We start from the raw sequence: 23,245 nt of genomic DNA, 5'->3' as shown, positions 1-23,245 counted from the left end.
CCTTCTCTTTATCAGTCCTTGGATACTGCATTTATCAAGTCCTCTTACTTGCTTCTTATGATTGGATCAATTTGTTCTGCAGTGTTTAAGAGGGAAGACCAATATTTCTTTTTTGATTCACATTCACATGGTGCGACTGGATTGTCCTCAGAAAATGGAACATCAATACTCATTTCTTTCCATCAGTTACAAGATCTTGTTACATACATGTATGCCTTATATGACAGTATGTTGATTGACATAACAGCGCAATTTGACTTATTGCCAGTGCGTTTTGCCAATGTATTTTGTGAACCAGCAATGAGTTTAAGTGAACAGAAAGTGGAATTGGTCAATGCTGTTACTGCCACTCCTGGTTTAAATGAATGGGAAACTGACAAATAAGAGGAAAAAGAAGTCTCCTAGTCATCATAGTACTGCTTGTGAAAAAGAAACAGCTCCACAAACATCGAACTGTGATTCTTGTGAAACACTCATAGGCAAGTACTTCAAAGATCAAATGCAAAGAAGTAAATTAAAGCAAACAAAAAAACAAAAGATGCCTTCAAGGACAGTTTACATGAGAACTTACATGCAGGAGAAAAGACAATGTGAGGAATTCAAATACAAGGATAAACAATATTCTCTGAATTCAAAGCGCAATGCCAGACAGTCTGAAGAATATCAGAAGAAAGATAGACAGCGCACGCTTCAGTCAATGAGCAATGCCAGACAGTCTGAAGAATATCAGAAGAAAGATAGACAGCGCACACTTCAGTCAATGAGCAATGCCAGACAGTCTGAAGAATATCAGAAGAAAGATAGACAGCGCTCGCTTCAGTCAAAGCGCAATGCCAGACAGTCTGAAGAATATCAGACGAAAGATAGACAGCGCTCGTTTCAGTCAAAGCGCAATGCCAGACAGTCTGAAGAATATCAGAAGAAAGATAGACAGCGCACGCTTCAGTCAATGAGCAATGCCAGACAGTCTGAAGAATATCAGAAGAAAGATAGACAGCGCTCGCTTCAGTCAAAGCGCAATGCCAGACAGTCTGAAGAGTTCAGAGAAAAAGAGAAAGAGAATGAGAAGATGTCGAAAAGGAGGGCGAGAATAGTACAAGAATTTAAGGTTTGGGAAGCAAAACAAAGAAGAGAGAAACGAACAAGTGATGACATTAAACAAAGAGAACTTGAAATATAAAACAAGTCAAAGAGAAAATTGAGATCAAATCCATATAATTTAGAAAAAGAAAGAATTGCAAAACAACAATGGAGATTAGATGCAAGGAGTAAAAATGCTGAAAAGGTTATGGATAGGAAAAGGAAAGTTCTAAAGAGAAAAGATCCTTCGTTTTCAGAAGCTGAATTCTTGCAAAGAAAGAGAAGACGATGTGGACAAGATATTGACACTTGTATTGATCGCTTTCAAGAAAGAATATCAGTTGGATCGCTATATATATGCAGTTGCTGTCATCAAACATGGTTCAAACACAGTGTGACAGAAGTAAAATATTTGACTTGTAATGAGAAAGAAAAATTTGTAACAGGGGTGGTATCAGTCGATAATAAAGAATGGGTTTGTAGAACATGTAAATCTAGTATAAACAGTGGTAAAGTACCGAAATTGTCTGTTTTGAATGGGATGAAGTGGCCATGTAAGCCAAAGGAGCTGGAACTTTTCGCATTAGAAGAGCGTTTAATTGCATTACGCATACAATTTATGCAATTAAGAGAACTCCCAAGAGGTCGCCAGTTGTCAATTAAAGGAAATGTTGTAAATGTACCAGTTGATATTCAACCTGTAGTAAATGCATTACCAAGACCTTTTGATGAAAATGTTACGGTGCCAGTAAAATTGAAGAAAAAAATGTCTTTCAAGTCGTGCTTTCTCTGAAAATGTTAGACCCCACAAAGTACTTGTTGCCTTACATTGGTTAATGAAAAACAGTGAACTTTATAAAAATGCTAATGTAGAAATCGATGAACATTGGATTGAAAGTGTAACAGCAAACAGTAATCAAATATTAAATGAATTCTTTGAGTCTCAAGTGGAAATTTTAAAGGATACCAGTTATGAACATTTTGACTCTTGTATGGCTGACCTTTTGGAGGAGTATACTTATGACCAAGATTACAGCACTTTATTGCGATCCTGTTTTCAAACATTAATAAAGCATGCATCAAATTTTGACGTTGAGGACTTTGAAAATGTTTCTGCTGAAATTTCATGACCATTTTACATGTGAAGAAAATCAAGACATCAAACTTTAGACATTACAGATAATAGTGAAGAGCTGTATGATTCAGATGCAGAAGAAGTCGCACAGGAAAATGTTGGAAATATTGACACTTTACTAGATGATGCCAACCTTGAAAATCGAAACATGACATTTACATTCGCACCAGGGGAAGGTCAACGACCACTTAGCATATTTCAAGATACAGATTCAGAATATCTTTGTTTCCCTAGCATATTTTGTGGTAAAAGGCGTCTTGAAAACGAAGCAAGAATTGTGCCAGTAAATTATAGTGACATTGCAAAATGGGAGTTGAGAAGCCAAGACAGAAGGGCTGCTAATTGTGTGCCAAATATTTTCTTTACACTGAAAAAGATACAAATGAAGCAGCTGAATGATAAAGCCAATCTTGCTGTTAGAAGATGTCGAACAGGTACAAGTAACGTGACTGCAGCTCAAGTAATGAACTCCGAGTACATTGATAATATTGTCAGAAATGATGAAGGTTACTATTTATTTAAACAACTTCGAAAACTCACCTTCTTATTTGGAGTCTCGAAAGAAAGATGTATATGCAATGCTAAGACAGTTAGGTATGCCAACATGGTTCATGTCATTGTCTTCTGCCGACACTAGATGGACTGATCTTTTGAAAATGTTAGCTACTTTAAATGATAAGGTCAACTATTCTGATGAGCAAATTGAAGGACTTTCATGGGAACAAAAGATTAAACTTATTCAGTCAGATCCAGTCACTTGCTCTAGATATTTTGACCACAGAGTACAAGAGTTTATTAATACAGTTCTTAAGAGTGAGCACAAACCACTTGGAGAAATTGCTGATTATTTTTACAGAGTTGAATTTCAGCAGCGTGGGTCTCCACACATTCACATGATTGTATGGGTAAAGAATGCACCAAAATACAAAGTGGATTCCATTAATGACTTGACCACATATGTGGATCAGTATTTGACATGTTCTATCAGTAATCCAGCTGTTGGTTCACTTGTAGAAATTCAAACTCACAAACATTCTAGAACTTGTAGAAAAAGAGAAGACAGACTTTGTCGCTTTGGTTATCCACTACCACAATTCCAAATACTATGATTTTGGAACCTCTTGAAATTGACAGAGACAAGTACCATAAATTATATCAGCAGTTACAGAAAAAAATGAATGATGAAAAAGATGGATACAGTATGTCATATGATAAGGTTTTGACAAATGTTGTGCAAATGAGTGAGGAAGATTACATCAAATGTATCAGAAGTTCATTGAATTCACCAAAAGTATTTTTGAAACGTCATCCAAGTGAAATACGTGTGAATTTATATAATGAACATGTGTTGAAAGGTTGGAGGGCAAATGTAGACATACAGTTTGTGCTAGATCCTTATGCCTGTGCAATGTATATAGTGTCATATATTAGTAAGTCTCAAAGAGGTATGAGTAATTTGTTACATGCAGCTGCCAAAGAAGCGAGAAATGGAAACTTGGATATTAAAAGACAAGTAAGACATATTGGAAATGTTTTTTCAAATAGTGTTGAAGTTAGTGCTCAGGAGGCAGTTTATTTGGTCCTTCAAATGCCCTTGACCAAAAGTACAAGAGATGTCGTGTTTATTAATACATCCACTCCAAATGAAAGGGTCCAGTTATTGAAACCTGCCTCTGTACTTGAAAATATGCCAGCTGAATCAACAGACATAATGTCTGACAATGTTATTTAAAGATACTCAAAACGGCCAAAAGTATTGCAGCATTATTGTTTAGCGGATTATGTGTCACTGTTTGAAGTGATTTATCCAGATGGAAATGGAGACTCTGATGAAAGAAATGATGATGAAAATAATATGGAAGTAACAGATGATGAGGACTTAGAGGAAATTGAAACAGTTATAACTTTAAAAAGTGGAATCAAAATCAGACGTCGTCAAAACTCAAAAGTAATTAGATATGTAAGATTCAGTCGCAAAACAGATGAAGAAAACCATTACAGAGAAAAACTTCTATTATTTCATCCGTGGAGAAATGAATTAACTGATCTGCTGCCAGCAAATTTCAATACATACAAAGAACACTATGAGTCATTGAAAGAAACAGTTGACCAGAAATGCTCTTATTATGAACATCATGCAGAAGAATTAGAAATTGCTAGAGATTTGGCAGAAGCAGAGTATGATGCATTTGATGAAATAGCTCCTGGAACTCAGCAAGTAGAAGCTGAAACTGCTGAAGAAGAAACAGTAGACTCAGAAACATTTATATATTTCAATCCTGATAGAGCAGTTGAGCACCGTGAATATGATATTGGCATTGAAATTGGATGTTCTGTCAGTGCTCCACAGATACTTTCAAATGAAAATCTTCTTTCTGATGAAGACTATAGATCTCTATTGCAATCATTAAACATTAAGCAGAAAACAATTTTACAATCATGTTTATACATTGGGTGAAAACCAAAGATGCTACCTTTATATACTTTTCTCTCAGGTGGTGCAGGTGTTGGCAAAAGTGTAGTTATTAAAGCATTATATCAGACCTTATATAGAATACTTAATCTGAAAGAAGGCGAGAACCCTGATGACATTAGAGTTCTTTTATGTGCATACACTGGAAAAGCTGCATTTAACATCAATGGTTCAACCATTTCATCTGCCTTCAAACAAAAATACAAACAAGCAAATCAAACATTAACATGTGATGCTTTGAATACTTTTAGATCTAAGTATAAAAACCTGTCAGTTGTGATCATTGATGAAATATCAATGGTAAGCAATGGAATGCTAAACTTTATTAATCAGAGACTGCAAGAATTGAAAGGAACAAGAATACCATTTGGAGGTGTAAGTGTAATTGTTGTGGGAGACTTGTTTCAGTTGAAACCTGTGAGTGGTGACTGGATATTTAATGATTTAACTCGTGATGCAGAAGCTCTCTCAATAAACCTGTGGAAAGAACACTTTTCATTGTATGAATTGACAGAAATTATGAGACAAAAGGATGATTTGAAATTTGCAGAACTTTTAAACAGACTTAGAAGCAATTGTTTGACAGATGATGACAAAACTGTTCTAAAACAGTGTGAAGTAAACACAGATGCACAAAATTACCAGAAGGACTCGCCACATCTGTTTGCAGAAAATTATTACATGCATATATTCAATGAAAAAATTATTGATAGTTTAAACACGCAGAAAGTTTTATATACCATGTCATGATTCTGTTGTTTTCCCAAAACTTTCAAATGAAAAACAGAAAGAAGCCATACAGAAATTGCCAACAGATCCAAACAAAACAGCAAATTTACATTGTCAGTTACTAGTTGTAGTTGGAATGATTTATGATCTAACAGTTAATGTAGACACTGAAGATGGATTAGCTGATGGAGCTTCTTGTATTGTAAAACATCTAGAATACAAGCAAGTAGAGACAAATCGACCAAGTGTCATATGGGTGCAGTTTGATGAGGCAAAAGCTGGAAATGAAACAAGGATAAAATATAGAAACCGTGGATTTTACCATTCAGATATAGACCATAATTGGACACCGATATTTGACATTGAAAGGTCTTTTACATACAACAAAAAGACATTTGAAAGGATTCAGTACCCTTTGCAACCGTCTGCTGGGCGTTCTGTTCATAGAGCACAAGGTACTACTTTAGAAAGTGCTGTAATTGACCTGTCTCAGCGGAAAACACGGAAAGTTCCACACCTACATTATGTTGCATTGAGTAGAGTTAAATCGTTAGATAAGCTACAAATTCTAAATTTCAATGAGCAAGCTTTACAATGTGATCAAAAAGTAATGACTGAAATGGATAGGTTACAAAATAGTGCTAGACTGGAGTTGTGCTATGTTCCTTTAGAATCGGTGGATTCAACATTAAAAGTAGCTTTCAGTAATTGCAGGTCTCTACATAAACATTTTAAGGATGTCAAATATGATCATACTCTCATGTCATCACACATATTTGGTCTTGCTGAAACACGGTTGTGCTATTCTGATACTGATGCTGAGTATGATATAGATGGCTTTCGCCTAATACGAAATGATCAATCGTCACAATCACCAACTCACAGACCTTCACATGGAATAGCTGTATATGTCAGAAATGAAATGAATATATCTTCATATTGCTCGTTTAATTCGGAAAATTGTGAATTCACAATTGTGAAGATTGTGCAGGGTAATCAAGAAGTGCAGATTGTTGTGTTATACAAATCTCCCAGTATGTCTGACAGTATGTTTCGCACATTCTTGAGAGATGAACTGTTACAAAGAGTAAGTGTGTCAACACCTATGGTTATTTTAGGGGATTTTAATATTGATGTAGCGGTTAAATCTAGACCTGTTCTAGAGTACTTATCAGAATCGCTGGTGTGTGAACAACTTGTAAATGAATCAACAACTGACAATTTGACAACTTTAGATCTTATTTTTTCAAACCTAGACGCTACAGTTGGAACAGTGGAAACCTATTGGTCAGACCATAAAATAATTTATTTGTATAAGAAATAATAAACAAAGTAAATTACTATTCATTTGTGCATCCTTAATGTGTTTCTTGAAAATATCACCCGTTTGGCTGTCTTGCAGTGCCAACTTCATAAAAAAATGAAGTTGGTACTGTATGGTGCTTTTGCTTTATGTGGGTGGGCACCATAAAAACATAACAAGGGAATGTTTCCACTATTTGAAATAGCTTAATAGCTCACCATCTTTAAGAATGGTGGGCTTGTCAAATTGAATTTTCTAATCAGTCTGTCAATATTATGTCTGTTGTTGCTTCTACTCTTGAAAAGACTATTATTGTACCCACCGACAACAAAGTTGTTAAGGGGGTGTATACTGGTTTCAGGTTGTCTCTCTGTCTGTCCGTCCGTCTGTCTGTCCGTAGACACAATCTTGTGCGCACCATCTCTCCTCATCCCCTTGACACAATTTAATGAAACTTCACACAAGTGATCAGTAACAACAGTAGTTGTGCATGGGGCATGTTAGGTTCTTTCAGAATTTTTTTTTTGCAGAGTTATGGGACTTTGTTTTTTGTTACTATACTATATACATAGACACAATCTTGTGCGCACCATCTCTCCTCATCCCCTTGACACAATTTAATGAAACTTCACACAAGTGATCAGTAACAACAGTAGTTGTGCATGGGGCATATTAGGTTCTTTCAACGACAGAAATTGCAGAGCTATGGGACTTTGTTTCTTGTTAATATACTATGTACATACAGTCTGCATATGCAATCTTGTGCGCGCCTAATCTTCCAAACCCTTGCACACAATTTAATGAAACTTCACACAAGTGATCAGTACCAACCCTAGTTGTGCATGGTGCATGTTACGTTCTTTTAGATGAATATTCTGCATAGTTATGGGACTTTGTTTTTGTTACTATACTGTATACATACAGTCTATATACATACAGTCCACATAATTATGCGATCTTGTGTGCGTCAAATTGCAATGTACTGTGTCAATGCATGCGGGGGTACATTCATCACCTTTAGTGATAGCTCTACTTCTCAATTTAAGCATGTCAGTAGAATATGCCATTTTACAAATCAATTTTTTTAACAGATGTGCGAAGTTTTAATTGGTAAATTCACTTTTTATAGTTTAAGTTATTTATTGCATGAACAAGCTTGATGTATCATTATGTTTTACATTTATCAACTTGGTCAAATTTTGTGGTATGCAACAAATATTTGGTTGTTATGCTTTCTATGTTTCAAAGCTTAACAGTTATTGCTATCATCAATTAGACCAATCATTTTTGAACATTGTCAGCAACATGCAGTGTGTATTGTAAAGGTATTTTCATTTTATTGTATGAGAAACAATTGCTATTTGTGTCTTTACAAAAACTTTACAGTTATGTTGTCTCTCAGTCATTGGTTAATGTCACCAATACCTGTAAATAAGACAAATATTACAGTGCTTATAGAATGAAAAACAATTGACATAGTGTCTTTAAACTTGTATACATAAGTAAATGATTTAAATTTAATAGGATGTTAAAAGAATTATACTATGTAATTTATGTATATATTATGTGCTTGGCACTGATGTTACTATCTACACAGATCACATTGTAGCTCTTTCATGTTAAAGTTTTTTAAGTGTGTTTGTTCATTGCTTGTGTTAATATCTGTTTCTGTTTGATACTGTTTTCATTTTTGTGTTTTATCAACATATTGTCATTGTATTTGGCATTTAACATCACAACACAATGTTTTTGCCAGTCAAAAGTTAAATAATGCTAAATTACCATATTTTACCTTACTTTAACTTTGGCCACATGTGATTAAAAATATCAACAATGCAATAATGTATGCAAAAGTAAAGGTTCAAACTGCAACAACATTTTTATTGTGTTGAATAATTATGGATAATATAACATGCACAGAAAAAAAATCTTCATCTTTGACCTAGCTGTTAAAACCCAGTATCTGCAAATATGAAACATGTTTGATTGTTATCAGTACATATATCATTGACAAGAACTAGCTTTTGAAGACAATGACAGCATATGATATAATTGTTTTTGAAGAGGAACTATTTTGAATGTAAGTTGGATGTTGTGAGATAGTTTTGTATATGGCTGTTTAGTTATTACTGTACTGGGGGCACTATGTGCCGTATAAAGTTGAATTTACTTGTAAAAACAAATGCTTCTATGAAGCTGTACAACATGCGAGCATATCAGTGGGAATTTCTCTGTCTATAGTATGGATCTTTCAGGGATGTGGAGATATGCCTGTGATCCTTCTATTTGACAATATACTAAGCTCGCAATGCAAAATACCTAGTACTAATAGCTGTCTACAACTAAAAAGATATTGGTTACTTTTTAAATCAGAAACATATCATATGCTGTTCATGAAAAATTATAATTTGCATTTGATACACAAGGCTTATATTGCAATGTCTATCAAACAATCTAGCATGTTTAATATCACATACTGTGGGAAACATATCTCTTATTTATATATTATTTAGATAAAAAATGCCAGCTTGTATTACAAATACTATATTATAATGTATAATTTCTGTGGATATCATTATTCACAAGATTTATGTCAGCAATGTGATGCTAGTTAAATAAAAATATATTTATAAACTGTAACAATAATTACTCTTCTTGTTATTTCCTAGGACTAATAATGTCACTTGCTCAACCAAATCAAAAGTAGTACTGACACTCTAAAGGCTATATTTACATGAACCTTGTACAGAGATTGTTGAAATTACAATGCCCGGTTGAAAAAAAGGCCTAGCCCTTAGTAGTGTGAATTTAAGTTCAACATAATTACCCGAGAGGTTACTCTTTATTATCTACAGATGGTGGACTAAACAAATCGCCTTATCTCCATGGTCTGTCCTTTCGTCTATTAACAATTTTTGTTATGGCATCTACTCTGAAACTACTTGGTGGTTTTCAATGAAACTTAGCCACAATGAACTAGGTTGCGTTTGAACAGGTGAGCAATTCAGGACCATCATGGTCCTCTTGTTTTTATAGCCCACCCGCTTAGCTCAGTAGGGAGAGCGTTGGTCTACGGATCGCGAGTTTGATCCCCGGGCGGGGCAAATGTTCTCCGTGACGATTTGATAGAAGATATTGTGTCTGAAATCATTTGTCCTCCACCTCTGATTCATGTAGGAAAATTGGCAGTTACTTGTGGAGAACTGGTTCGTAATTGTACAGAATCCAGAAACACTGGTTAGGTTAACTGCCCGCCGTTACATGACTGAATTACTGTTGAAAAATGGTGTTAAACCCCAAAACACAAACTTTTTTTAATCAAATCCTGTTGGAAAACATATCCCTGTACTGGGATCAAACTCGCCATCTGTAGATCTCCACTCTCCCTATTCTATTGGAGTGGGGAGGGGGAGTTGTTAGCAAAATGGAAACTAGACAGATCAGCAAGCTGTAACATCATGTCCATTTTTTTCTCAAAATGGACAAATATGAGAGGTAATTCCAAATTATTCAAGACAGTTATTGTTCTTGCACATCTTGCTGCCATCATTACATTGAAAATCAGTTACATAAGGAATTTATTTCTTTACCATCAGCAGTTACCATACTGACAAGAAAATGGAAGTACAGTAAGGGAGACAATTCAGGAATTAGATTGTGTCTATAAATGATGGTTATGGTTTTTGTGCAATGCATTTCCTAATAGTTACCATCATCCATTATAATCTAGTTTCATTACATTTCCTGCAGTGACTTAAAAGTTTATTTTCTGGACACAAGAAATTTAAGTTTAACAAGAGCACTGCAGTGCGGAGCAATATACGATAAGGTACGACCTTTGACCAGTAAGTGTGACCTTGAAGCGACCCAACTGAAACATGTGCTCTGCATGTAGTCTCCATGTGGTGAACATTAAGTGCCAAGTTTCTTTAAAATCCTTCAAGCAGTTCAGTTACAGAGGAGACACAAAACAGTAATATGACCTTTGACCCCCAAGTGTGACATTGACCTTGAAGCAAGCCATCCAAAACATGTGCTCTGCATGTCGCCACAATGTGGTGAACATTTTTAGCTCACCTGTCACAAAGTGACAAGGTGAGCTTTTGTGATCGCGCGGTGTCCGTCGTCCGTCCGTGCGTTCGTCCGTCCGTCCGTAAACTTTTGCTCGTGACCACTCTAGAGGTCACATTTTTCATTGGATCTTTATGAAAGTTGGTCAGAATGTTCATCTTGATGATATCTAGGTCAAGTTCGAAACTGGGTCACGTGCCTTCAAAAACTAGGTCAGTAGGTCTAAAAATAGAAAAACCTTGTGACCTTTCTAGAGGCCATATATTTCACAAGATCTTCATGAAAATTGGTCAGAATGTTCACCTTGATGATATCTAGATCAAGTTCGAAACTGGGTCATGTGCCGTCAAAAACTATGTCAGTAGGGCTAAAAATAGAAAAACCTTGTGACCTCTCTAGAGGCCATATATTTCACAAGATCTTCATGAAAATTGGTCAGAATGTTCATCTTGATGATATGTAGGTCAAGTTCGAAACTGGGTCACGTGCCATCAGAAACTAGGTCAATAGGTCAAATAATAGAAAAACCTTGTGACCTCTCTAAAGGCCATATTTTTCATGGGATCTGTATGAAAGTTGGTCAGAATGTTCATCTTGATGATATCTAGGTCAACTTTGAAACTGGGTCATGTGCGGTCAAAAACTAGGTCAGTAGGTCTAAAAATAGAAAAACCTTGTGACCTCTCTAGAGGCCATATATTTCACAAGAACTTCATGAAAATTAGTCAGAACGTTCACCTTGATGATACCTAGGTCAAGTTCGAAACTGGGTCACGTGCCATCAAAAACTAGGTCAGTAGGTCAAATAATAGAAAAACCTTGTGACCTCTCTAAAGGCCATATTTTTCATGGGATCTGTATGAAAGTTGGTCTGAGTGTTCGTCTTGATGATATCTAGGTCAAGTTCGAAACTGGGTCACGTGCGATCAAAAACTAGGTCAGTAGGTCTAAAAATAGAAAAACCTTGTGACCTCTCTAGAGGCCATATATTTCATGAGATCTTCATGAAAATTGGTCAGAATGTTCACCTTGATGATATCTAGGTCAAGTTCGAAAGTGGGTCACGTGTCTTCAAAAACTAGGTCAGTAGGTCAAATAATAGAAAAACCTTGTGACCTCTCTAAAGGCCATATTTTTCATGGGATCTGTATGAAAATTGGTCTGAATGTTCATCTTGATGATATCTAGGTCAAGTTCGAAACATGGTCATGTGCGGACAAAAACTAGGTCAGCAGGTCTAAAAATAGAAAAACCTTGTGACCTCTCTAGAGGCCATACTTGTGAATGGATTTCCATTAAAATTGGTCAGAATGTTCACTTTGATGATATCTAGGTCAAGTTTGAAACTGGGTCACGTGCCTTAAAAAACTAGGTCAGTAGGTCAAATAATAGAAAAACCTTGTGACCTCTCTAGAGGCCATACTTTTCACGGGATCTGTATGAAAGTTGGTCTGAATGTTCATCTTGATGATATCTAGGTCAAGTTTGAAACAGGGTCAACTGCAGTCAAAAACTAGGTCAGTAGGTCTAAAATTATTAAAATCTTTTGACCTCTCTAGAGGCCATATTTTTCAATGGATCTTCATGAAAATTGATCGGAATGTTCACCTTGATGATATCTAGGTCAGTTTCGAAACTGGGTCACATGCGGTCAAAAACTAGGCCAGTAGGTATAAAAATAGAAAAACCTTGTGACCTCTCTAGAGGCCATATTTTTCATGAGATCTTCATGAAAATTAGTGAGAATGTTCACCTTGATGATATCTAGGTAAAGTTCAAAACAGGGTCACGTACCTTCGAAAACTAGGTCAATAGGTCAAATAATAGAAAAACCTTCTGACCTCTTTAGTGACCATATTTTTCAATGGATCTTTATGAAAATTGGTCAGAATTTTTATCTTGATAATATCTAGGTCAAGTTCAAAACTGGGTCACATGAGCTCAAAAACTAGGTCACTATGTCAAATAATGACGTCATACTCAAAACTGGGTCATGTGGGAAGAGGTGAGCGATTCAGGACCATCATGGTCCTCTTGTTATAAAATGTCTTTGAAATCTTTCAAGGGATTCAAGAGTTACAGAGCAGACACGAAATTGCTAACGGACGGACACCGGCGTCATAACATAATATGTCCCTTCTGGCGTGTAAAAAGTGTGATAATTCAAAAACTATTCAAGTTATGGTTCCTGCACTCTTCACTTTCTACCATTGTAAAAGTTTCATTACATTCCCATCAGTTGCTAGTCAAAAAGTGTGACAGACAGACAGACAGCTTCTCTATACGCTCCAGCTTTAGTGGAAGGAGATTATTAGGTTACCTTCAACTATAGTACATCTGTAGGTGCTGTATTACCTGTAGATAACCCAACCCATCTATTTTTGTTTTGGACTAGACTTTTCTTAGGAACATCTTTTCAGAAGTATTTCAGTAAAATAAATAAGCACACATCAAAATCCTTGTCCTTTTTTTTTCTAAACAGCAAGTTTACATAGCAATGTCCAAGTTACTATACAGAATATCGTAATTTGAAACAGGTGCATATACAACAATAGCATACAAGAAATATATCATCCGATGAGTGTGTTCAAATGAAAAAATTACTAAACAAAAATAATGTTTAACTTGAAAATCATTCCTGTATTTTGGTCATGTTCTACCAATTTCCAATAAGGTGTGGTGCTTCAATAAAATAACTGGCATTTCAGTGACTAAAACTTGCAGTTATTTGATAACATATTTTTAGAACAGTACCTTATTTTGTTTGCCTTCCCAATTTTGACACAAGTTTAAATGAATGTACCGTATGTTGCTGAAAAGCAAACTTGTATACATAGCACATTACTTTGTGACTATACTTGAAGGTTGTACATGTATAATCATGGGTTTTTAGGGGGACTGTTTTGACCATATTCCCAAATGATAAAAGTATAATATCATACTAAAAAACTAAAAAAAAAATGTCTTTCATTGCAAGAAAAGTGAAGACTTCCAAAATGCCCTTTTTATTTATTCATTTTTTTATTTGTGTTTTACGGCGCACCAAAACAGGACAACAAATTTTGGTTTCATATCTCATTTACATCGAAATAAAAACATGAGGTATGGAATCAAAATCTGCATACCTGCTGGAATCACAGAGTTACAGCAAAACCAAGTGTTAAGACCCTATTAGTCGCCTCTTACGATCATGCAAGGGTAAGGCAGTGGTTCCAATTCTTTTCATACACAGATCATCCCAGAACCACATGAAAATGCCCTTTTTATAAACAGAAATATAACTGGGCTGAAAAATAGCATTGCTTATCAACCATTTGCAATAACAGCACAGATATGCGAATGACTGAAAGTTAATATCCTACATACTGTTTCTTAGTAAAATTTTAAACAAAAACTTGCTATTCTGTGGTTTATCAAATGCAGGTGCCAGTGCACATTCTGAAAGCAAGACAAGTCAGGGTAGCAAGTTGTCTCTAATGTTATCATCACAAGTTCACATATTTATATTTTGTGTCAATGGCTTACAACTTAATGGGAAGCTGACCTACAACTGTGTGAGATAAATCACAAGGTGTGCCCAAGAATTACAGAAGACATTACAAAGTTTAGAAGAGTCTGTATTCAAATAGGTAAAATACTTGTATACTAGTACAATAATGAATAAAACTTAATATTTTGGTACAGATAATTATTACCCTAACTTTCTGAGCCTTCTCTTCTGCCAAAGTGGAGCATTAACATTTAGTGAATTTGTTTGCCTGAAGGTCATACAATATATTCTGAATACACAAGACACAGTGACTGATGGATAAATATCCTCACTTCAATCTGTTGGTTATTCAAACATTTAATCTGCTCCATCTTATCCCCTTAATTATTCTACCCATTAGACATTTAAAATTCAAACAAGGCAGGACAAAACGATGCAAATTCTCCAATTTCAATGATACCTCAATGGAACATAAAAGCTCAAGACAAAATTATATTTTTGGAAAAATTGCTGAACCAAAACACAAAACATACTAAATGATCCACAATTTTCAGGTCATGATAACCAAACTACAACTAAATGTACAACAAAAGCAATACCAAATCACCTGTGGAAATGCATATATGTACAAATGACATAATCTTTACAACATACATGTACATAATTATCATGTAAGTTGACAACTTGCCTATCAAACCTACATGTGTGTTACAGTTATTAAAAACCTTTCAAAGGATTTTGTGAGCAAAGGGAATAACAGAAATCTATGTTTCTGTGAATCTCAAAATTTAATTCTCTTCAAAAGAAGAAAATTCTGAGATGTGAACAAGTTTAAATATATGAAATACTGGAAAAATAAACTGTACTTGATCTTCAAGCAAACATCACTGTTTGACATAAAATTCACAAATACTCCATCAAAAGAAGCAGAAACTGAAGTGAATATCTGACACAACAATATGAAAGTGTAATTTGCAGAAAAATACCAATTTAGCAAATGAAGAGCATTTCATGAATTACACTGAAACATAATCTACGGAATCAGTTTTAGTTTAGAAAAAGCAAGTTTAATGTTTTGACAAGCCCTAGCTTAAAGTTTAAATCTAAATCTTTGCAATTTTTACAGATTAAATAATTACTGATGTCTTATGAAAAGATCCAAGTCCACCATCTATATGATAAAGTTTTTGAAGTTCTGAATCCAAGACAGTAAAACAGAATTAAAAGACAAATTAAGCTTCTATATTCTGACACTGGTCTCAAACCTCTGTTTTGTAATTTTGGAACCAGCTTCACTTTAACACCTAGTATATTCAGTGAACATGCAACACCCATGTTTAAGCATGATTTTCTAATCATTTAACATTGAACAATAGTGTCTCATGATACAGTCTGTTCCATCATGTAACTTCGAGTAAGGGCACGTAACTCATGCAAGGTGTAGTCCTCTGGCATTGGTAAGTTACTTATGTATGGTGCTAATAACCTGAAAGAAAACCAGAATTGTAAATTAAAAACTTATCAAACAAGGCAATGGTTGTAATTCGTCTGATTGACCGCTGTTCAAAATTTAAATGTGTAGGAATTGAACCATAGGGGCATAAGCCCGAGTGGTTAAATAGCCAAGCATTTGAATGATAAACCATGGTGAACCTGATGTCAGACAAACCACAAGGAAGCTTTGTTTGTTTTCATTCTAAAATGCTTACTGAGACAAGATGATAAAATTCATCTATGTAGTAATGAACTGAGCATCATGTGGTTATCTGTTGTCCTGATGTTCTCGAACTAGTTCCCACATAAACCATTGTTTACAATGCATGACTTCCTTTGTTTTAAATGACAGAAATATCAAGACATATTAGAAAGCTGCATAAAGAAGATTTCTTTTCTCTTTACACACTCCTATCTAACAATTTTATCACGTTTGATGTCACGAGAGTGAAATAAAGCCATTACATAAAACTGATAATATATTAGTCTGATAAAACCTTGATGTCAACGTCGTTTTACGTATAGGAGATTTTGGTCAAACTGACTGTTTATTATAGTTAAAGAAAGTAGAATTTTTGATGTTTTGGCAGGAAAAGCTAACTTGTGATAAAAAGAATATTTTATTTGTGACTTTACACATTGAATATATTCAACTCAAATAAAATTGATGGAATGCTTGGCTGAGCCTCGCATTTTAGTTTTATTCCACTCATTTAATAAATTCAATATGAAAAGACACTCGTGTAATATCCTCTATTTATTACTTCATTCATTATCTTGTCTTGAGGCAAATAAGCACTATTTCATTTATCAAAATTAATGGACTTTAGGAAAGCCTATTACCATATAGCGGGTTAATTCTGCAGGCAAAAAATTCTGCAGTTTTGTCCTAAAATGGGCCTAGTTTATTTCTGCGTTTTTTATTTCTGCGACATTCGAGAAAAACAGGAATTAATTTTTGCGGTTTGCATAAACCCGAAGTAAATTCTGTGCATGGGAAATAGCTACTGCATTTACTATGTCATATTCAATGACTCAAATGCATATCGTCAGTTATGTCTTGGTATCTAGGTATATCTAGGTAGGAATCTAGGACAGTGAAGTTGGGGCAGCTGATTTATGTTTAAATCTGATTTCTTTTCATTACAGTGCATAATCAAAAATCAGATTTAAAAATAAATACTGTAGGTCTAGTACCCGCAATTCATTTTGAAAGGCATTTTCATAAAATGTAATACTGCTGGTAGATAAATTTACGATTTATTTACAAATATATACAAATGCAAAATCTAGTACGTAGTCCATTTGGTTACAACACACATTAATTAGTTTGTTAAACTTTTCATAAACCTAAGAATGTTTTGTAAAATACACTTGACGTAAAGATTACATGCCCGAAACGGTAACCATTCATTCGTGGACAATAGATTGATACAATAACAATAGCAATCAACCACAATCAATACGGTGTGAATAACCTGACAGCAGACAAAAAATAACCGGTCATTATAATAAGCGAAATATCAAAGTTTATTTCTGCGTCAAAATATTCTGCAGGTAGTTTAAATGTGCGGAATTTATTTCTCAGTGATAGCAGAAATAAAAACCTGCAGAACAAAGCCGCTATATCGTATTACCAATTGCAACAATATTTAAATCGAGAGTGCAGCAATGCAATTATATGTAGAATAGACGTATGCAAAATAAATTTTAAGAACATAATACCAACATGTTAAAATGTACTACCGTTAAGATATATTATTAAGCGTTTAATATTTTTTAGTTTTATCAGAAAAATTCTAACCTCATTGGAGGCTGTGGTTCTCCATTGGCCTCAGCTTGAAATGTGAGAATCAGTCTAAGGAAATTTGCTGCTTTCTTTGCCATTTCTGACTGACACAGTCTGAAAAATAATGCTTTAAATATGAGAATCAGTCTGAGGAAATTGGCTGCTTTATTTGCCAAGTCTGACCGACATAGTAAGAAGGAAAGTCTCATTAGAAATTTCAGGTGTAACTGTAGAATGTAGTAACCTGGCACATCGAAAAACCCAACCAATGGCCAATAATATACATAAGGAGTTGAGTATTAATAATATGAAATTAGGCGCTGCCTATCTGACAGGAAAACCTAGTGATAGTGATACGGATTCTTTCTTTTTTTCTGCATTAAATTGTTCTTTCTGATATTTTCTGTTTGGCTTTCAGTTTTGACAGTAAGCCTGATGGTTTTGCTATTGTTATAAAAATAAGAAGGGGAAATGTTTTAAAAAGTTTTGTTTAAATGAACATAGATCTAATCATTTCTTCAAATGTATCAAGACTAGACAATGGAAAATAGTGTTCATGAGTTAAAGATAATAGTGATATTTGGGTGCACAGGATCTAGTCCCAAAATGCACCATTAGTTGTACTGATGATAAAATACAGAAAAGTGGAAACTTCACATCAACACGACAAAAACGAAACTGTTGCATAAACCCGGACAGATAACGGGGGATTTTTGACCTGTCACTTTTTTATTTCTGCAAATTATTATCATTTACTGGTATCAAAATAATGCTTTTGCTGAAAACTTTACATACTCTAGTAAGCAAATTTTAACTCACACGAAGTGAGCGCCAGAAAGGGGTATGTAAAATGGGGGATGTACGAACATTGATAAATTCCAACACTTGGTCATTTACAAAATTTTCCTCATAGTATTATATATGGTGCAACAGTCATTCAAAAGTGACCCAATATCAGGCCTTTATGTGTTGTCAGTGAGCATGCGTAAAACACACTCTTCCTCAGTAGTTTTGGATAAATATTTTATTATATACAGATAAATGCAAGTCATTTATTTATACATAATATTACCAATTTTGTTTCTGTTTACAACGATCATGCCTTTGCTATCAATTTGTTTCTCTAATACAAATTTCTGAATCCGGAAATGCACATATTCTTTTCAGTTCATTTGTTACAAACAAATAGTTTCTAAAAACGACAAAACAATCCAAACTAGAGCTATCACTAAAGGTGATGAATGTACCCCCCGCATGCACTGACACAGTACATTGAATTTGACACACACAAGACTGCATAATTATGTGGACTGTATGTATACAGTATAGTAACAAAAAACAAAGTCCCATAACTATGCAGAATTTTATCTAAAAGAATGTAACATGCACCATGCACAACTAGGGTTGGTACTGATCACTTGTGTGAAGTTTCATTAAATTGTGTGCAAGGGTTTGGTAGATTAGGCACGCACAAGATTGAATATGCAGGCTGTATGTACATAGTATGTTAACAAGAAACAAAGTCCCATAACTCTGCAATTTTTGTCGCTGAAAGAATCTAACATGCCCCATGCACAACTACTGTTGTTACTGATCAGTTGTGTGAAGTTTCATTAAATTGTGTCAAGGGGATGAGGAGAGATGGTGCGCACAAGATTGTGTCTATGTATATAGTATAGTAACAAAAAAACAAAGTCCCATAACTCTGCAATTTTTTTTTCTTAAGGAACCTAACATGCCCCATGCACAACTACTGTTGGTACTGATCACTTGTGTGAAGTTTCATTAAATTGTGTCAAGGGGATGAGGAGAGATGGTGCGCACAAGACTGTGTCTATGTATCTAGTATAGTAACAAAAAACAAAGTCCCATAACTCTGCAATTTTTTTTTCTTAAAGAACCTAACATGCCCCATGCACAACTACTGTTGGTACTGATCACTTGTGTGAAGTTTCATTAAATTCTGTCAAGGGGATAAGGAGAGATGGTGCGCACAAGATTGCGTCTACGGACAGACGACCAGACAGACAGACGGACAGACAGACAGACAGACAACCTGAAACCAGTATACCCCCCCTTACAACTTTGTTGTCGGGGGGTACAAAAATAAAACACAACAATTTACACATTATGCCTGCGTAACATCACATTCAATATCATCTTGTTCCGATATTCTTTTGTAGTATAGATACCGGAACTTACATAATCCTGCTATCCTAAACACGGTTTATTTTAGTTCTTTTAAATGCCATTATTGTCAAATGACACTCTTTTAGGACAAATTGTGTTCCAATGACAAACAACCATTTACTTGTGAAATTCTTATTTCAAATTCATTGTAAAAAGTTCTTAACCAGAATTTTATATATAACACAAACACTCTTGGTCGAAATTCAATTTGATTTACCTAACTGCTAACAGTCTGGGACCTTTTTTTGAATATGATTAAGGTTAATTTCTTAGCTTGATAGTGAGCCTCTCAAGTTTATAGCCAACATTTTTTTCCAAGTGTAATTTTACTAAAACTCTAGTCAATGAATTGACTTTTAGAAAGCAGTTGCAATGTATGTGAAAGATTGTGGAAGGGAGGGGAGATAAGCAATATCGATATATGCTTTTCCATGTCTTTGATTATTTTGTTCAAAATTTACAGACAGAACATTGGTTAACTATATCTATTATTGATTTGTGTTCCAGTAATTAAAAAAAGTGTGATAAATATAAAGAAAAAAAAATTAAATTGGGCCTAAGCTAAAAAAAAAAAAAAAAATCAAGCACCTTACGAGATTCGAACTCGGACCTCGCGCATGGAAAATATGTACGCTAACCACTGGACCACAGTGACTTGTGATACAAATGTGTTATTAAATTATGTATATAAATAAATTTTGTTAGGACAGCGTGTCTATATTCGTTTTACATTGACATTTTTGAAATTATTGGCTTTTCTACATTCAAAGAAATAAACAATGGTTTTGTTATTCAAGCAGTGCAGTAATGTAGCTTACATCATAATTCATTATTGGAAACAAAAAGCGGGCCGCTTGAATCATCCATAAACTCGTTTCATGAAGAAACCCGAATAACACCGATTTCTATTGATACCGCGAATTTTCAACTGGATAGAATAATTTGTTTTAATAATGTGGTGCCAGATTGTTCATAAGAAATTTTATTTTATCAAATGTCGTCCTGAAAATTATTTATTGTGCAAGCACGGCAGCAGGTCCAGTAGAATTATGGGAGAACAACAACAACAAAACCGGTGAAGGTATAGAACACATTCCCAAGTTGAACGGTATATAGGTTAACTTTGACATATATACACGTACACATTATCTATAGACGGAAAAACCTTCGGTTTTCCCGTATTATTCTTCACTTGATTTGATTAACTGGCATTTTTCAACAGTATACCAGTTATGCTATGCCAGTCAGTATACCTATCAAATGAAACTGGATTCTGCACCAGCACTAATTAGTTCTCTGCATGTCACTGACAACTTTCCTGAGCTCCGATGTTTTCTGTCAAGTCATCTGAGAATGTAAACCTGGTCCAGAGATGAAACTGACAATCTCTCCATTCAAAGTCTTTATGTGCTTTTCCCGCTAAAGTAACTTGGTTGGCTAAAGGACTTTTTTAAAATATATAACTGTACAACTTTGTACATTGAAATAGAAAAACAGAGTATGATACACTACCTGTCCTTTGAGTTTCTACATGGAATACTTCCAACTTTTGTACACAACGATTTTACTTCTGGTAAAAGTCTGTCTAATTCATACAAGCTTGGTTCTCCAGCCTGTAATTAGAATGATTTATTTAAGAAATAATAAGTTCCTAAACGTGGTTTATCGTAGAATAATCAGAGTTTTGAGTTCTTATGTGTAAGAATATATCATGAAGGCCGTATGAGTGATATATTATTTCGCATACGAACGAAAAACTCGGGTTATTTTATGATAAATCACACTTAGGAACTTATTATTTCGATTCTAACAGGACATACAAGTATCAACAGTGTTAGAAAATATGGTAACTACTTTTTACGACCGGGCTACACACCTGAATCGGATGACATTGCACGTGAGTGGTTTATTGCAGAATAACCCAAGATAGATTTTGCTCTACATGTATGTAGGTTACTTGTTGGTCGTGTTAGAATACAGTTTAACAAAGATATTCAACAGTTAAAAAAATCTCTGTCATTACAGAGATTATAGCTTAGCTTAGTGAAACAACAACAGAAGATGGTTTAACACTGACAGTCCTCTAAAATCAGACATTTTCAGAACTCATTATCCCTTTATTACCAGACTGTCTGTACTTGAGAAAATAAATAATCAAGAAAGTGCTGTATTTATACAATAGCCCTACATGTCTCACAGTATTGCCACATATATTGCAAATTTTCCATCTTGTGAACATCATATAATGTAAGACATAGCAAAGTTTTTAGCTTACAAAAATATTTGATTTTACAGAATGAGCTTCAAGCAATAACAATAACAGCTGTTTTAATATGATACAAAACACTGACACAACTTATAATACTGCAACATCACTTATATCAGTTACAACTTTACTGAAAGAGTATGGAGACCAGTCTCAAAATGCCAGTATTTGATTGGCTGGGTTTTGGCTCAGTCCCGAGACTGACCAATGGGAAGGCTGCATTCTTAGACTGGTTCATAACAATGGACCAAGATTACCCCTTTGTAAGAAGGTAACAGTTACCTAGAATACAAGATGATGCCTACCTTTGACAGTTGTTTCATACTGTTAGAGATGTTGATGTATTCTAGGTATACACTGCCAGCAATATGCCAGTCCAGTATGGTAGCACTACGTACTGGGATAGATAACTCTGCCAGAAACTCGTGAAGGTATTCATAACGTTCTGTAATTAAACGAGTTGTTGAAAACAGACTTAACGTGTATCTACAAGATACTGGTAAATACTGTATTAGTTTAAATCTTACAGAACTGTTTATATACACTATTACATTATACAACTGTCTTCATAGAGACTATTCATATTTTCAATAATGCGGTTTGAGCATAATGTCTTAATCAAATATAATGACTTTTAAAAGCTTTTTTGCAAGACCTCCTCAAAAATCTAAATTTGATAAAAACAACAAAGAAACACAGAAATTTGCAGCCATTTAACTTCTAAATGTCAATTTTACATTATAATTATTTCCAACTCACAGACTTAGAATTCAATTCTAATTACCAGGACAATACAAGGTGTAATAAGCCAGGTAATATTTATAATCGTACCATGTATAATAGCATCAGGTGCTATATGCCTCATTATAACATCGTGACTTTTATTCCATTGTCCGGCCTTCAGCAAGTGCCACGCTTCTTCTTTATGCTTTGATTCGTAATTTGCTCTTAAAGCCTGAAACAAGATAAACCAGACATGTGTGAACATCAACAACAAACTGCAAGCATACAATACAACATTTCTAGGGAGCAACATGAAAAATCTTGAACTGTTTGCTGAAAAGACATTGCTGTTCTGTATCTGTTACTATACTAAGATTCTAATGAGAAAGATAAAGGCTGCCTATATGTTTGCTTTTGGAGGAAGTCATCAACACAGGTTATACTGTATCCTGGTTTTGTTTGTTTACGGTCACACCAACAAAATTCAGGTCACATGGCAACT

General features: G+C 34.7%; 1 protein-coding gene across 1 annotated transcript in view; it reads right to left on the bottom strand.

Annotated features, from left to right (window-relative positions):
- Positions 1-13,247: 13,247 nt before the first annotated feature.
- The window catches only part of LOC123557946 (nuclear pore complex protein Nup98-Nup96-like), a 53,585-nt gene continuing 43,587 nt past the window's right edge, over positions 13,248-23,245 (bottom strand). Inside the window, exons 34-38 of the mRNA XM_053544772.1 lie at positions 22,852-22,975; positions 22,326-22,465; positions 21,267-21,367; positions 17,580-17,678; positions 13,248-15,767 (exon numbers count right to left, since the gene is read on the bottom strand). Of these exons, the coding sequence (XP_053400747.1) occupies positions 15,662-15,767; positions 17,580-17,678; positions 21,267-21,367; positions 22,326-22,465; positions 22,852-22,975 (570 nt within the window). The 3' untranslated portion in view covers positions 13,248-15,661. The remainder of the gene's footprint in view (positions 15,768-17,579; positions 17,679-21,266; positions 21,368-22,325; positions 22,466-22,851; positions 22,976-23,245) is intronic.

This window comes from Mercenaria mercenaria, chromosome 5 (genome assembly GCF_021730395.1).
Source record: "Mercenaria mercenaria strain notata chromosome 5, MADL_Memer_1, whole genome shotgun sequence".
Classification (NCBI taxonomy): domain Eukaryota; kingdom Metazoa; phylum Mollusca; class Bivalvia; order Venerida; family Veneridae; genus Mercenaria; species Mercenaria mercenaria.
Note: the sequence above shows the minus strand (reverse complement) of the source record. Positions and strands in the feature narration are given on the sequence as shown.